Below are 14,175 nucleotides of genomic sequence, written 5' to 3' on the forward strand. Positions count from 1 at the left end.
ATTCTATTTGCGCATCACGCTCTCATTTCTTTTACGAGATATCCCCCAAGCTATGCTTCATGTTTACAATTAAAAAAAAAAATGCGTATAAATAGAAAGGGGACATTACGCATTTTTTTTTTATTGTAAACATGAAGCATACATGGGGGGGGGGGGAGATCTCGTATCACATTTTGCATGACTACAGTACAGGTTTTCGACAAATAAGTTGGGGGTACCGTTGAATTTCACCTGGAGCAAATATCTCCACTTCGGAGCTTATTTAGCCAGAGCGATTTTGACGCTAAGAATGGGGTATATCTAAGTTTTTTTGTACTGTCATAATAATTACACGAGCACGCGTATTTTTTTTTTCATTTTAATCACCAGTCACGTAATAACACTTACACAGAATGCCACCCACATGAATAAGAATTAAGAATATCTATCCCTCCTTTGTGCTTATCCCTCTTATTCTATTTCTTTCTATGTTATGTATCAGGGGCCGCGGAACTTTTTTTTCCAAAACCGTGTACAAAAACGTAAAAATTATCATATGATTGTGATTTTTAGCATGGTCAGCCCCCCATTTTGAAAACCGTTCCGCGGCCCCTGTGTATGTCATGTAAGCATAGTTTAAATTTACTTTGCAATATAAATATACAAATTTGTAAATTGACGTCTTCAGCCTGTGCTACAATTGTTATGCACATGAAAGTACGAATAAATAAATAGTCGTCGCATTATCGGAGCAATGTACGGCGGAGCAAATATTGATTTTGGCGGAGCAGATATCGGCGGAGCAGATGTCGGTGGAGCAAATATCAGCGGAGCAATTGTCGTATAATCGGAGCAGATGTCGGCGGAACAATTTTCGGCGGAGCAGATGTCGGCGGAGCAAATGTCGGCGGAGCAGATGTCGGCGGAGCAAGTGTCGGTGGAGCAAATGTCGACGGAGCAAATATCGGCGGAGCAAGTGTCGACGGAGCAACTGTCGGCGGAGCACCTGTCCGGAGCAATTTTCGGCGGAGCAGTTGTCGTATTTTGCGTAGCAATTGTCGGCGGAGCAGATGTCGGCGGAGCAATTGTCTGGTCACCCCTGTTTTATCCGACAGTTACCATAGTAACAGTGCTTGTCAGCCAATCAAAATCAAGGAAAGTTGTCAGATCTGACAACTTGTCGGACAGAAATGTTGATGAAACGCTCCCCTGACGTATAGATAACTGCAGCCTCGATAGGCGTATAGGCCGCTCGGGCCTAGCTGATGACGACTTGCTTCAAGTGTTTTACGTCACAATCATCGTCAATCTTCGCATTATTGTGACGTCAGGTTCACGCGATAGCAATTTGTACGCGCGTTGTTTCCTGGCAACAACATCATGTACAAAAAAGTGATGGCGTAATAAACAAGAAGATAGAAAGTGACGTGAACAGACTCGAGAAAAGGGGACTAAAACAGAGTCTAAGGAAACCAAAAAAGGAAACTGATCAAGATGGGCTTTCCAATAATGTTTCTAAAGCATTATTGGTTTACTGTCCTTGCCATTTTGACATTAACAGTTGGTTATCTTGACATTGTTGGCGCGGAACAAAACTATGGTCAGCCAGGTGAGTAACGAACGTAAACTATGGTCATCTATGGTACGGTATGGTATTGGTAACTCTCTAACTCGAGATATCTAACTTAGTTAGATTCTTCATGTATGCCAAAAATTGGACTGGAGATCAAACATGAATTTGTATGATATTCTACAAAAGTATAATATATATTGTTCTTTACATTCTCAAGAGTAAATGTGCAAATAGCATTATTAAAATGAGGAAAATATATGATTTTCTCGCGAAAAGCAACAGGCTGAGCCTGTTATTTTTATAAAAATAGAGGTCAATTGTGGTATACGTACCTAGTATGTGTGGCCATGGTATGCGCAGGTGTTCTGCGCAGAAACAGAACCACGTTGACGTCCTGTCGCAATGAAGAGTTAACCTAGCTAGGCTAGGGCTAGGCCCTACATCTAGACCTCTAGTCTAGATCTATTCTAAGCCTAGTACTATAATCTAGGTCTACGTCGTTCAGTCTATTAACGTTATACAAGAACTAGGTCTAGACTTCAGACAGGATCTAAACTTGATGTAGGCCTAGGCCTAGATCTAATCTAGACTTAACTAACGTTAGGCCACCGCCAAGCCTTGCCCAAGGCCAAGCGATGTCTGAAGACTGAAGCCACACTGGAGACGGAGTGTCAGCATGCCATAGCCATAGGCATAGCCATATTTAGACTAGATTAGGCCTAGCCTTAGGCCTAGATCTAGACTCTAGATTTTATTTCGAAACTAGTCATGTCCCTAGATCTAGCCATAAAACAGGGAGGAAAATGGCACTTTTTTCACAAAGGTCAAAGTTCAGCCTGCCAGAAAAATGTGATCCAATTTTTTTTAATAATGATGTTTGTTTAGGATGTAACTTAGGCCCATGCCTATGGAAAGAGAAAAAATCAGGGGCTTTTTGACACCAAGGACTCGTTAAGGGTATCAAAAACTCCGATTTAGAAAAAAGGTGGCTTTGAAGGACTGGTCAGTGGACAATTGCGGGGCCAAACGTATTTAGGCCAGGGTATGTTTTTTTTCCAAAGCTTTTTTTTTTTTTAACTAGCTAAATGTCTTTAGGGTATGTTTTTCCCCCAAGCTTTTCTCCGGGGCTTTTTTCTCCTCGTTTCTAAAAAGTGTTCGGGTTCTTCCCGATTGTGGTATTTTTACCCTATACTCATATACTGCAATGGGGAGGGGGGGGGGGTATGCAATACCCATGAATATAGTTTTGTCTATTTAGGTTTATTGTTAAGCAAGTAGACAAAACTTGTTTAGGGGTCATATCCTGGAGACAACTTGTTTAGGGACCAAAATGTGAAAATGAAGCCCGCGAAAAACAACTAAAGGGGGTAATTTTGCACACGGAGAAAAACTCGTTTAGTGTGTGTTTGGAAATAATTTGGTAACGCATGTGTACAGCAATACATTTGACTGCCCCCTCCCGGGATCTAGGTCTATTTCTGTATTGGTCTAAATCTAGATAGATATTTATGGGAAAATGAAATATCTATTGGGCACATTTTTTTTCACTTTGTCGCAATTTTTCAATGTGATTTGATTTCCAAATTTAAAAAAAAAAAATTACAGCATCAGAAAAGGCATCAAATTTCCTATTTGGCACTTTCTCAGTTTCTGGACAAGTTTTTGGCATCAATAGTTATTATTATTTTTTTTTTGTTAATTTTTTTTGGGGTTAATTTGTAACACTCCATCTCGGAAGTTAAAAATTTGGATTTATGTGTGTGTCCCATTTCTTAACTAGACTGTCTATGGCAGGGAAATGCTGAAAATTGACCTAGGCCCCATCTTACAAAGAGTTACGATTGATCCAATCAATCGTAACTCTATGGAAATCCATCAGTGTCATAATTTTTTCTACAGGAAATTTGCACAATATACTTTGTAAACAAAGAGAAGCACAGATAATTTTCATGAAAACAATGAATGCATTAATATACATCATAGTTAGAAAATATTTTGAACAAACATGCATAATAGATATTGACGTAGCTGGCCGTCCATAGTTTTGATTGACCGGATCAATCGCAACTCTTTGTATAAAAGTAAGACAGGGCCCAGATTTCATTCTTATTTTTTGCAGCCATTTCTTGGATTTTTTTCATTTCTGTCAGTCTTAAGGTTAAACTATTTCTTTTCAAATCCACAAAGAAAATGTGAAATTTTATTGAAATAAGAAAAGTAAATTTTTCCTCCAGACACCATACTTAGACGTAGATCTAGATCTGTCTAGTGGCTTTTAAGGCCTAACCCTAGATCTAGATCAAGATTTACCCCAGTCTAGATCTAGAAAAACTAAACTTTAGGTTCTACTCTGACTGACAAACGAATAACCGAGGCTGGCTCTCGCTCAGTATCACGCCAATGAAGCCAGCCTTGTCCTAGGTTACTCTAGATCTAGACTCTAAATTTAAAACCCTAGATCTAAAGTGAGATCTAGATCTATTCTACAGTGTAGATCTAAATCTAGTCTTTGTTACAAGGCTAGGTTTAGATCTAGATTCTAGATCTAGACTCATAAGTTAGATCTAGATCTATTTAGAGTCTAGATTTAGATCTACAGACTATACTCGTGAGTCTAGATAGATCTCGGCCCCGTCTTACAAAGAGTTACGATTGATCCAATCAATCGTAACTCTATGGAAATCCATCAGTGTCATAATATTTTCTACAAAAAAAATGCAAAATGTCCTTTGTAAACAAAGGAGAACACACAAATTGTCTTAAAGAAATCAATGAATTTATGGATATACATGTACATTCATATCTAGAATTTTTTTTTAACACACATGCATTTTATATGTTGACTTTGCTGGCTTTCCATAGTTGTGATTGATCGGATCAATTGTAATTCTTTGGAAGACGGGGCACAGGACTCTATCTAGAATATAGATCTTACCTAGATCTAGAACTTAATTTTTAAATTTAGAATCTATTTCAAAATTTTCAGACTAAAAGTCTAAATTGTTTTTTTTTTATTCATAAAGCCTAATCTAGATCTATTCATTCATGCTTCGTCATAGATTGTCACTACAGAATAGATCTAGATCTACAGTAGATCTATAGATTTAAGTTCTATACACTGTTAAAAACCCTGATTTTACAGAAAAAAGAAAGAAGATTTTGCAAAAAACAATAACAGAATCATTCTGTAAATTCATAAAACAGAAATTTTTCTGCAATTTAACAGAACAGGTCTGTTTAAAGAGGGGAAAAGGGTGGTTTATTAAAGGAAATTTGTAAGGTTCCATACACCAAATACCAATTTCCTGTAAGATTACGCAATCTGGTAAGATTACAGGTGTTCTCGAGACTCTGCTGCAGGAACTGCTTTTATTTTAAGGATAAATTTTCTAACAGTGTAGGCCTAGTAGATCTAGATCTATACATCTATGTATCTATTTAGCCTAGACCTAAGCTTTTGTGTGTGTTTTTTTTTTTTTGGGGGGGGGGGTCATGTATTTAGAGGGCATTTGATTGATTCAATGCTTGGGAACGCGATGAGTCATACAATTTGCTAACCGGAAACTAATAGATAATGTTCAGGGTTTTTCTCTCTATTATTTGCAGCTGAAGAGGGAAGTATCCGACTGATTCATGGTAGAACAGAGAACGAAGGATCAGTTGAGATCTACCATGGAACACGATGGGGCGGTGTCTGTGACTGGTGGTGGCATATGAGAAACGCCAATGTTACGTGCAAACAACTTGGCTTCCCAGGGGCTAGAAATTTCTATCGGAGGGTGGGTTTTTATGTTCTACCTTCTCCTGCCTTTTCCTCTTTGCTCCCTCTTAATATTTATATATAAATCACCGCTTTGTGACCCAGTATTATTTTTTTTGTAACAAGTGCAATGCATGTTGTCCATTACTATCGTCTTAAAAAAAAGAAAATTTGCCAACTCTCCATTAACCTCCAAATAAATAGGAGCCTATGTTTTTTTTTTTTTGTTTTTTTTTTGGGGGGGGGGTATTAGTTTTTGTCGGTTTTTTTTTGCTGTTATGGTTTAATCGCTGTTGTTGCTGTTTTGGTTATACATTTTTTTATCCTTATCATTATTATTTATTTTTTATTTATTAATTTTTCTATTTATTATTTTTGTTTTTTGGGGATGGGTATTTTTAGTTTGTTTGCTTGTTTTAACCGATGTGTAAAACGGGGGGGGGGGGGGGGGGGTGGCCTCGACATGTCTTTGACCTTTGCTATTCCCTGCATCCACTGCATATTGGTTTTACCCTTTTGTTATATTTATTTTTCAGGTATTGGTTATTTTCTTCTTATTCATATATCTCATATATTCTTATTCGTTTCTGATGGATGTGAATAAATTAAATTTGAATATGAACTCGAAATAATGAGAAGATACTTTTTAGGGGTGGGGTGACAGCGAAGGCTTTAAAAATATTATTCAGATACATGCACCAGTTTTTTTTTCAAATCTACTGTATATTGTTATCTCCGTACAACAGGCATATTTTGGTGCTCATGTAACAACTTTTTGGGTGTATAAGATGAACTGTATCGGGAATGAAACAAGACTAGACAACTGCTACCATCGACCCTATGGACGCCCCTGGCTCTGTAATTCGCAATGGGCTGCTGGGGTAGAATGTATACCTAAAGGTTTGTATCGTTTTTGTTCTATTATGGGAAATCGGGCCGGGAAAGTAGTTTGAAAAAAAGTAATAATAAAATCACACGAGATCATGAATGTGTAATTCCGATGCTTCTTAAGTAGCAAAAAAGAGGATTCTTGGTTTCTAAAATTAAATAATTAATTCAGAAAGTTTTGTAATGCTCACAAATTCATGAAGATAAAACAAAAATATTTAGGGAGAGAGAGAAATCTATATAGGAGCATTTTAAATGAAACAAAAAAACTTGCAAAGTGATAATCATTTCCTAACGAAAATGAGGAATGATAAAACCAACAGAGAAAGCACGCACAAATAGCTTTGATGTGCCATTCGATGAGAGTGACAATGCAAAATAATGGTAGTGCACGCATCTTCATTGAATATTCTTGAAGATGAAGTCCCCCAATAGCTACATGTACCTGAAACTGGTTTGAAATATTGGTGACGAATAGCTTTGACAGCATACTTCTGTACTCATGATTCGCTATAATGAACAAAGCATCTTCTTGTTTCCATCTACACAGATCCGCCTCAGGGATCACTGCAACTGATTCTTGGTGGAGTCCCAAATGAAGGTACCCTGGAAACATTCTGGGATGGATCATGGGGCAGTGTGTGCCATACAGACTTCGGGACACCAGATGGAAACGTTGCCTGTCGACAGATGGGTTACCCCAAAGGAGTTCAATCAATCAAGACAGATGTAAGGCACTATTTCTATTATTTTTTAACCTGTAATTAATGATGATATACATCGGTTATGTTATAAAGCATTGTTTATTTATTTGTGTATCTAACGGCACTATATGATATTACTCAAACGAGACTCAATAAAGTCTTGCTACTTCAGAAAAAAGTACTGAGAATAATATGCAATATGTCCTTTAGAGCTCATACAGATGAATTGTTTCGTCATAAACGTATCCTTAAAGTCAATGACCTGTACCGCTTGCAACTATTCCAATTCATGTATAAGCTAGATAGAAATAGTGTACCTAATGTCCTACAAAAGAAATTTATGAGAAACAATACTTTACATTCATATAATACGAGACATTCAAATGACTATCACTTACCCAAAAGTAGAACAGTATTTTCTAGCAAAACTGTATTTTTCACAGGACCAAAACTCTGGAATTCTCTGGACAGAGTAATAAAAGAGGCAGCTAATCTAAACCGATTTAAATTACTCATCAAAAAATTTATTCTGAATTCTTATTGATTCAATCAAATATTTTGTGAACCTCATACTTACCCACGGTAGTATTGATTATTTTAAAGTCAATATTTAATTTTGTATATAGTGTAAATACATTTGTGTTACAGTGTTTATATATAATTTTATAGAATTTTGCTGATTATTTTACTCTACTTATATCATATTACCCTTGTATAAAATTTTGATAGGGGGTCTACATTTTACAAGCTTTGCTTTTTAGTAGGCCCCTCCACTTTTTTTATTTCATTGCTACGTTTCAATCCTGTGTGTTATGCATTTTTTTCAGTGTTAAAATGATTTATTATAAATGTACTTTGATGATTGTGGAATATGAATATATCAATAAATAAATAAATAAATACTCCAGCTTTTACTATCGCTGCTTTTCCAGCATGTGGCTCATTCAAGGAATCGGTCTGCAAGGTTGGCCACACCCTTGCAGTAAAATTTCTATTTAAAAAAAATTAGAATGATAATGATAAAACGCTGTAAAATGATATTATGAAGAACTTTGGAATATTATATGATTTCTCTATTTTCTCTCAAAAATTGTTCTTATCAGGGTCATTTTGGATTCAGTACTGGACCGATCATTCTAGATGCGATGGATTGTGACGGCAGTGAGACACACATCACGCAATGCAACATGCCTGTAGAACCCTTTCAACATGCCTGCCCCTACACTCACAATTGGGACGTTGGCGTTATATGCAAAAGTAAGTGCATATGATTCAATCTTGGCCTAAATAATTTACGTTTTACCTGTTTTACCATACTTAACTTGTGCCGTGGAACGGTTTTTAAATGGGTGGAGGGTTGATCTGGGGAGCGTTTCATGAAAGGACTTGTCAGACGTTTTATCCGACAATTCCTATTTTATCCGACAGTTACCATAGTAACATTGCTTATCAGCCAATCAAAGTCAAGGAAAGATGTCAAATCTGACAACATGTCGGACAAAAATGTTGATGAAACGCTCCCCTGACTGCCAAAAAAAAAAACACATAAAACACCAAGTTGTCATATTTCCGTTTTTGTACATATTTATTAAAAAAAACATTGTGGGGACGGGGATCGAATCCCCCGCCCCTTGTCCCGGCCCGACTTAAAGTTAATGACCGTAAGAAAATTTTCAGATATGCTGATTTGCGTGCAGACCTTCAATACATTTAATTCAGCAGTGCAGGTTTTTATGGTTGTTGCATTCCCTTGTCTACATTTCCCCTATTTATTAGACTTTACTTTCACCACATTGGGTGGCCAAGCTCTTTTATCGTCACATAAATGTAATAAATAAATTATACATGAAATAGTAAAATCGTATCAAATTGAATTCTTTTCATCGTTTTAAGTAATTCTTTTTTTTTACAAGTAACTCATCCATTTCTCTAACGATCCTTTATTTCAAAATATTCAGCTAACACAGAAGGGGACATTCGTCTTGTGGATGGTAGCGGGCCTCATGAAGGTCGAGTAGAGATATGGCATAACGATGCTTGGGGTACAATATGTGATGATGGTTGGGATTGGCAAGATGCTAATGTAGTATGCCGCCAACTCGGTTACAAAGGAGCCATTAAAGCTTCCGGATTCAAAGGGGTAAGAAAATCAAATCGAATTCATGTTCATATTTAGTTTTAATGTGACAGCTTTTTATATAGATTTTTGTATCGATATCATGTATATACTGTTTTTTCGCCCCCGCAGACGAAGTCCGGAGGGGGCATCAAGCGTTGCCCCTGTCCGTCCGTCCCCCAATTGGTTTCCGCGCAATAACTCGAAAAATATTTAATGGATTTAGAAAAAATTGGTGTGTAGGTAGATGACACCAAAAGACAGGCTAAGATCGAATTCGGAGTCCGCAGGTCAAAGGTCACAGCTCATTAGATATGCTAGTGTCACTAGCTCATTAAATATGCGAGTTGGTTTCCGCATGATAACTTATGAAATATTCAACAGATTAAAAAACATTGGGGTGTGTAGTTAGATGACATCAAAATGCAGGCTAAGTTAAGGGTAATAATTGAAAGGGTATAAACAAAGACAAAAAGCACCAGATTCATTATTGGTTGGTGTTAAAGTAGGATATGTGTTTGATCACGTTGTAAAAAAATTGCAATTACCCGAATTCAGCATATATTGTTATTTATTATTATTGACATCTACGTGTATATAGTCTTTGTTTTTCTTTGTGATTATAAATATAATTTTGTCATTATGTGATCTCCCGGTTTTTTATCTTAAATAAAAGAACGCGCACACGCACATAAATTGATTTTCATGCAATTGTGTACAAGTTTATCTCGTGCCGATAATGTTGTCATTTTCTGTTAATAGGAAGACTTTGGTTATACATGGGCACCTATACATACATCTTTCATCACGTGTACGGGTACAGAGGAACGCCTCCTTGATTGTCTCTTCCGAGATGGCTGGTCTCACGCTTGTTATCATGTTGAAGATGCTGGAGTAGTATGTGCAACGGGTGATGAAGCCACCATTGAGGTTGAAGCAAAGAATACAAGAGGTTCGTACATTATGTTAATCCAATGATAGTTTCCTGAACTCTTACTTATAGTTTATGGGGAATCCAGCCCTTTGAAAATTTGATGAAAAAAATTCAGCACATTTTAAATGGGCTCCGAAATTTTCCAACATCTCTGATGGACCACCGAAGAATCAAAATGTGCCCTCCTTTCATGACAGTCATGTTTTATCCGACAGCTTATCATATAGTAACAGTGCTTCTCGGTCAATCTAAATAAATAAAAGTTGTCAGATCCGACAGTTTGTCGGGTGAAAATTTTGACCGGTATAGAATAGAAGAATCTTGGCGTAACACCCCTTACACAGATGTTAGACCCACCATCACACCAACAACATCGATGCCCAAGGAACCTCGTGAGATGAATATATACGAGCAAGAACAAACAAGGGAAACTCCCCCAAACACTACTCCCACATAATTTGAAATTGCGTTTGAAACAGAGTTGCTCAGTCAGTATCAATTGCAGCTTTATGGTGATAATGAATTTTGTATTAAAAAAAAATCAATACGGTATTTTACAGTACGCATCGTCGGAATGGGTCAAGGACAAGGAAGAGTTGAAATGAGTTTTGGCAATGGATGGGGACGAATTTGTGACGAAGACTGGAGTGACGATGAAGCCAAGACTGCTTGCTATCACGCTGGATACTTGGTAACTCTTAATTATTACCACCCTTACAAGATAATACTGCAGTAACAAATCCAATTGTTTTCTATTGCCTGCCACCCACTCTCTGTTATGCAACAGTCACATCAATGAAACCGACTCCAAACTGAGTCGTATGTCATTGGAAATGGGCCCGGGAAATGGGCTCATACCTTTAATCGGTCAGCAGTCGGTTTCGCCGGAGTGACGGTGCCAATAGTGTGATGGCATATACATAGGGAGTTTTAAATTTGATGTCAACATTGACCTTGAAAACACTATGCCGTTGAGGAATAATAGTTCAGTTTAATATCCTAAAATTTTTCTTTAAAGGGTTATAAAAACAATTATATCAAAATATATCTTACGACCTCCCATTGTTTTCGAGTCATTGTCGTTTCTCTTTTCATAATATCCGAGACTTAATCATTATAGTTGCCATATATTTTCTCAATAATAATTTGTACGCTCTGATTTACCAAATGACATTTTTTCAATCATGTAAAAGGCATCGGAATTTTGGTTTAATGTCAGTGGTAATCATGTGGGTGACCCTGTATGTTGGCTGAGGTGAAAAAAAAACTTTTTAATTTACTAACTATATCCATTACTTCATACATGTTATGAATTGAACGTTATTGCTATATACTTGTTTGTTCTTTTTTTCCTGTTATTAGTGGGAGGGCTCACGCATGGCATCATCCAAAGAGTTTTCAGCGCCCGCTGATCTTACTGCGCCATTTATTATCGATGGTATAACCTGCACCGGTGCCGAGAATGAAACCCTGAGCGAATGTCAGATCAAAGTTTCGGCAGATTTGACTTGCGAAACTGGTGACGTCGGAGTCGTTTGTGGAGGTGAGTATAAAGGGCAGGCCAACACACAATTTAGAATTTGTCTACGATCAGATTTGTATCATTTGATGCAACATTGAGACAGGGAACATCTTCCTGTGCAAAGTTCGAGATCAATTGATGCATAAGTACAAATTCATGGTGAATCATTGTCGGGTTTATTAGATAATGACATCATAGCAATCATACTACAATTTTAAACCAAGAGATCATGTTTGAATTAGTTTTAAAAATTGATATTAGTATTCTGACAGTTAATTTAAACTTAAAAAAACACCCCCCCCCCTCCAAAAAAAGAGAAGATAATATTCGTCTCTATTTTCTTTGTAAAATGAGCAAAGTGTGATGCCCCTCCCCCAAGAAACTTAATTCGTTTATTACTTTATTCTTTTCTTGAATTTGAACTTAATTCATTATTATTCTTATATAAGTGAGTTACCAAACATAGAGTACCGAAGTGATGACGTCACAAAAACGTGTTTTTTTTTTTTTTTTGCATTTCAGCATTTTTGATAATATATTTTGGTAGAGCATGATGAAATAACTCCACTATCAAAATTTGGTGCTAATCGGTCTACGAGGGCCTGAGATATGACCTCATGAATACATAATGAGCCTCAATGTATTATTGGCCTGGTTCTATAGGTAAGGAATCAGGCCAATAATACATTGACTTCAATGGAGCTAATTAGGTATTCATGCGGTCATATCTCAGGCCCCCATGGACCGATTCGCACCAAATTTTGGAAGTGGAGGTATTTCACCATGCTCTACCAAAAATATGGTATCAAAAATGCTGAAATGCAAAATCGGAAAATTAAATAACGTCACACCTCGGTACTCTATCGTGAAAGGTCAATACGGCCCCAAAAGAAACCAAGAGTCCTTGAAAAGACAAAACTTAGAGAAAAAGTCTACATTACAATAAAATTTGCTTTTGGTCGCTACAGCCGCTTACATTTTCTTCAGCCGGTAAATGAATATTTTGTCAATGAAAAACGAACTAACTTTCAATCGTTGATGACATCAGATTTAGGGTCCCCAAAGAGAAAAAAAAACAAAAGTATTTCATGAAGTGAATTCCACCAACTTCATTGGTCTAAGACAATCAGATGGGAGGATTTCACTAGCTTATACCATGGACCTATGCTTGCGGTTAGTTCCATAAAATGTTCCCCAGATAACAAATTTGATGTTGGAGGGTAAAAAAGTGCTGCACTCTACAGTGTCGTATCTAGCTTTTTGCTAATCGAGGGGGGTTGACAAGTTGGTTTGACCCAATAGCGATGAGCTGCGACGTAATGCATCCTACCCCACCCCCGTAGATCCGACACTGTTCTGCTTGCGCGACTGTCGACTCTCGTGATCAGGAAAGGGGTGTCAGATTTGATTCCACACTCCACGTTTTTGTCTCGCCTATCAGATGTGAAGGCGAGGCTATTAAGGGATCCAAGTGTCGTCCGTCCGTCACAAAAATGACTCATAACTTTGCAAAAATAAGTCACTCACTTTCTAAGAAAACTTGGATTATACATGTAGATGTAAATGTACTTAGGGGACCTGCATGTTATGGTGCAGCCGGTAAGGTCAAAGGTGAGGGTTTAACCCCACTTGATCCGTCACTGCTCTAACCAGGTGAGGTAAATGGATACCTGTCATCCTTTTACTAGTATTAGATTTTGACATTTTCTTTATACTGCCACTGAACTGCTTGAAATTAATCCTGCTATTGTCTTGATTATGAATTTAAATCAATTTAGCTATGCGATATAAAGGAATTTATGTTGACTTGACACGTAGGTACATGTATGCTATAGAAACAACATTCAGTAAGTAATATCTAAGTGAGAATATTCTTATATTTTTCTATTTTATTTATTTTGCTATGTAGGTTCGACAGCGCCGTCTGGCGGTATGTCAATGGCAGTGATCGGAGGAGCGGTGGGAGGTGGTGTTGCCGGAGCAGCTGTGATTGCCGTTGCTATCTACTACATAAAGTTCGTCAAATCTGCAGCGTAAAGAAGGAATCTCTTGATGTCCATTTTTTGTGTGCCCTCCCCTACGTTATTGAATTAAGTTGTTAATTATAAAGCGATGGACATGTCTTCACTGACGTTATGCACTAACCATATCATACTCATTGGCCTACCTACTTTCCTGTTGAAGATAATGTATCTTTAAACTAAAGCAATACTAATATTTGGTGCAGCTTAGGATTGAATTGTTCTGTTCAATTGTTTCATCAGAAAATGAATTCGGGCAGGTCGATTGCCTAATGTGACTTTCGGTTTTAAATACCAAGTTAATATTCTTTATTGTTCTCAAATGACAGTTTCTCACGCTGCATATGACACATGCATGAGTGATAAACATGACACTCGTATTCGAGGGTAAAATGTTTGGCTATGTAGTGACGGTTCGTTTAATGAAGGCTTTACAATGTGTTAAAACATTTATTCTCAGAATACCAATCATACCGAGAGGCCAAATCGAAATTGATTAGATAGAAATTGAGTGGTTATTTTCAACATTGTTTTCAAATTAATGTTGAAGCTGATGAATTTAATTTATCTCTAAAAATTTATGACGCAATTTCATTTTATTTTCCATTGAAATGTTATATATATATGATTTTTATTTATCTTGCAACGAAAAAGTCATTAAAAGATCAAGACGAAATC

The 14,175-nt window shown here is 37.0% G+C and overlaps 1 protein-coding gene across 1 annotated transcript; it reads left to right on the forward strand.

The window, feature by feature from the left end:
- Positions 1 to 1,359: 1,359 nt before the first annotated feature.
- Positions 1,360 to 14,175, forward strand: LOC129253803 (egg peptide speract receptor-like). Its single transcript, XM_064095877.1, has 10 exons — positions 1,360 to 1,588; positions 5,159 to 5,331; positions 6,059 to 6,212; positions 6,751 to 6,929; positions 8,008 to 8,161; positions 8,863 to 9,044; positions 9,783 to 9,972; positions 10,515 to 10,645; positions 11,317 to 11,497; positions 13,386 to 14,175. The coding sequence occupies exons 1-10, from the start codon at positions 1,474 to 1,476 to the stop codon at positions 13,511 to 13,513; spliced, it is 1,587 nt and encodes a 528-aa protein (XP_063951947.1). The 5' UTR covers positions 1,360 to 1,473; the 3' UTR covers positions 13,514 to 14,175.

The sequence above is a fragment of the Lytechinus pictus genome, chromosome 2 (assembly GCF_037042905.1).
Source record: "Lytechinus pictus isolate F3 Inbred chromosome 2, Lp3.0, whole genome shotgun sequence".
Taxonomy (NCBI): Eukaryota; Metazoa; Echinodermata; class Echinoidea; order Temnopleuroida; family Toxopneustidae; genus Lytechinus; species Lytechinus pictus.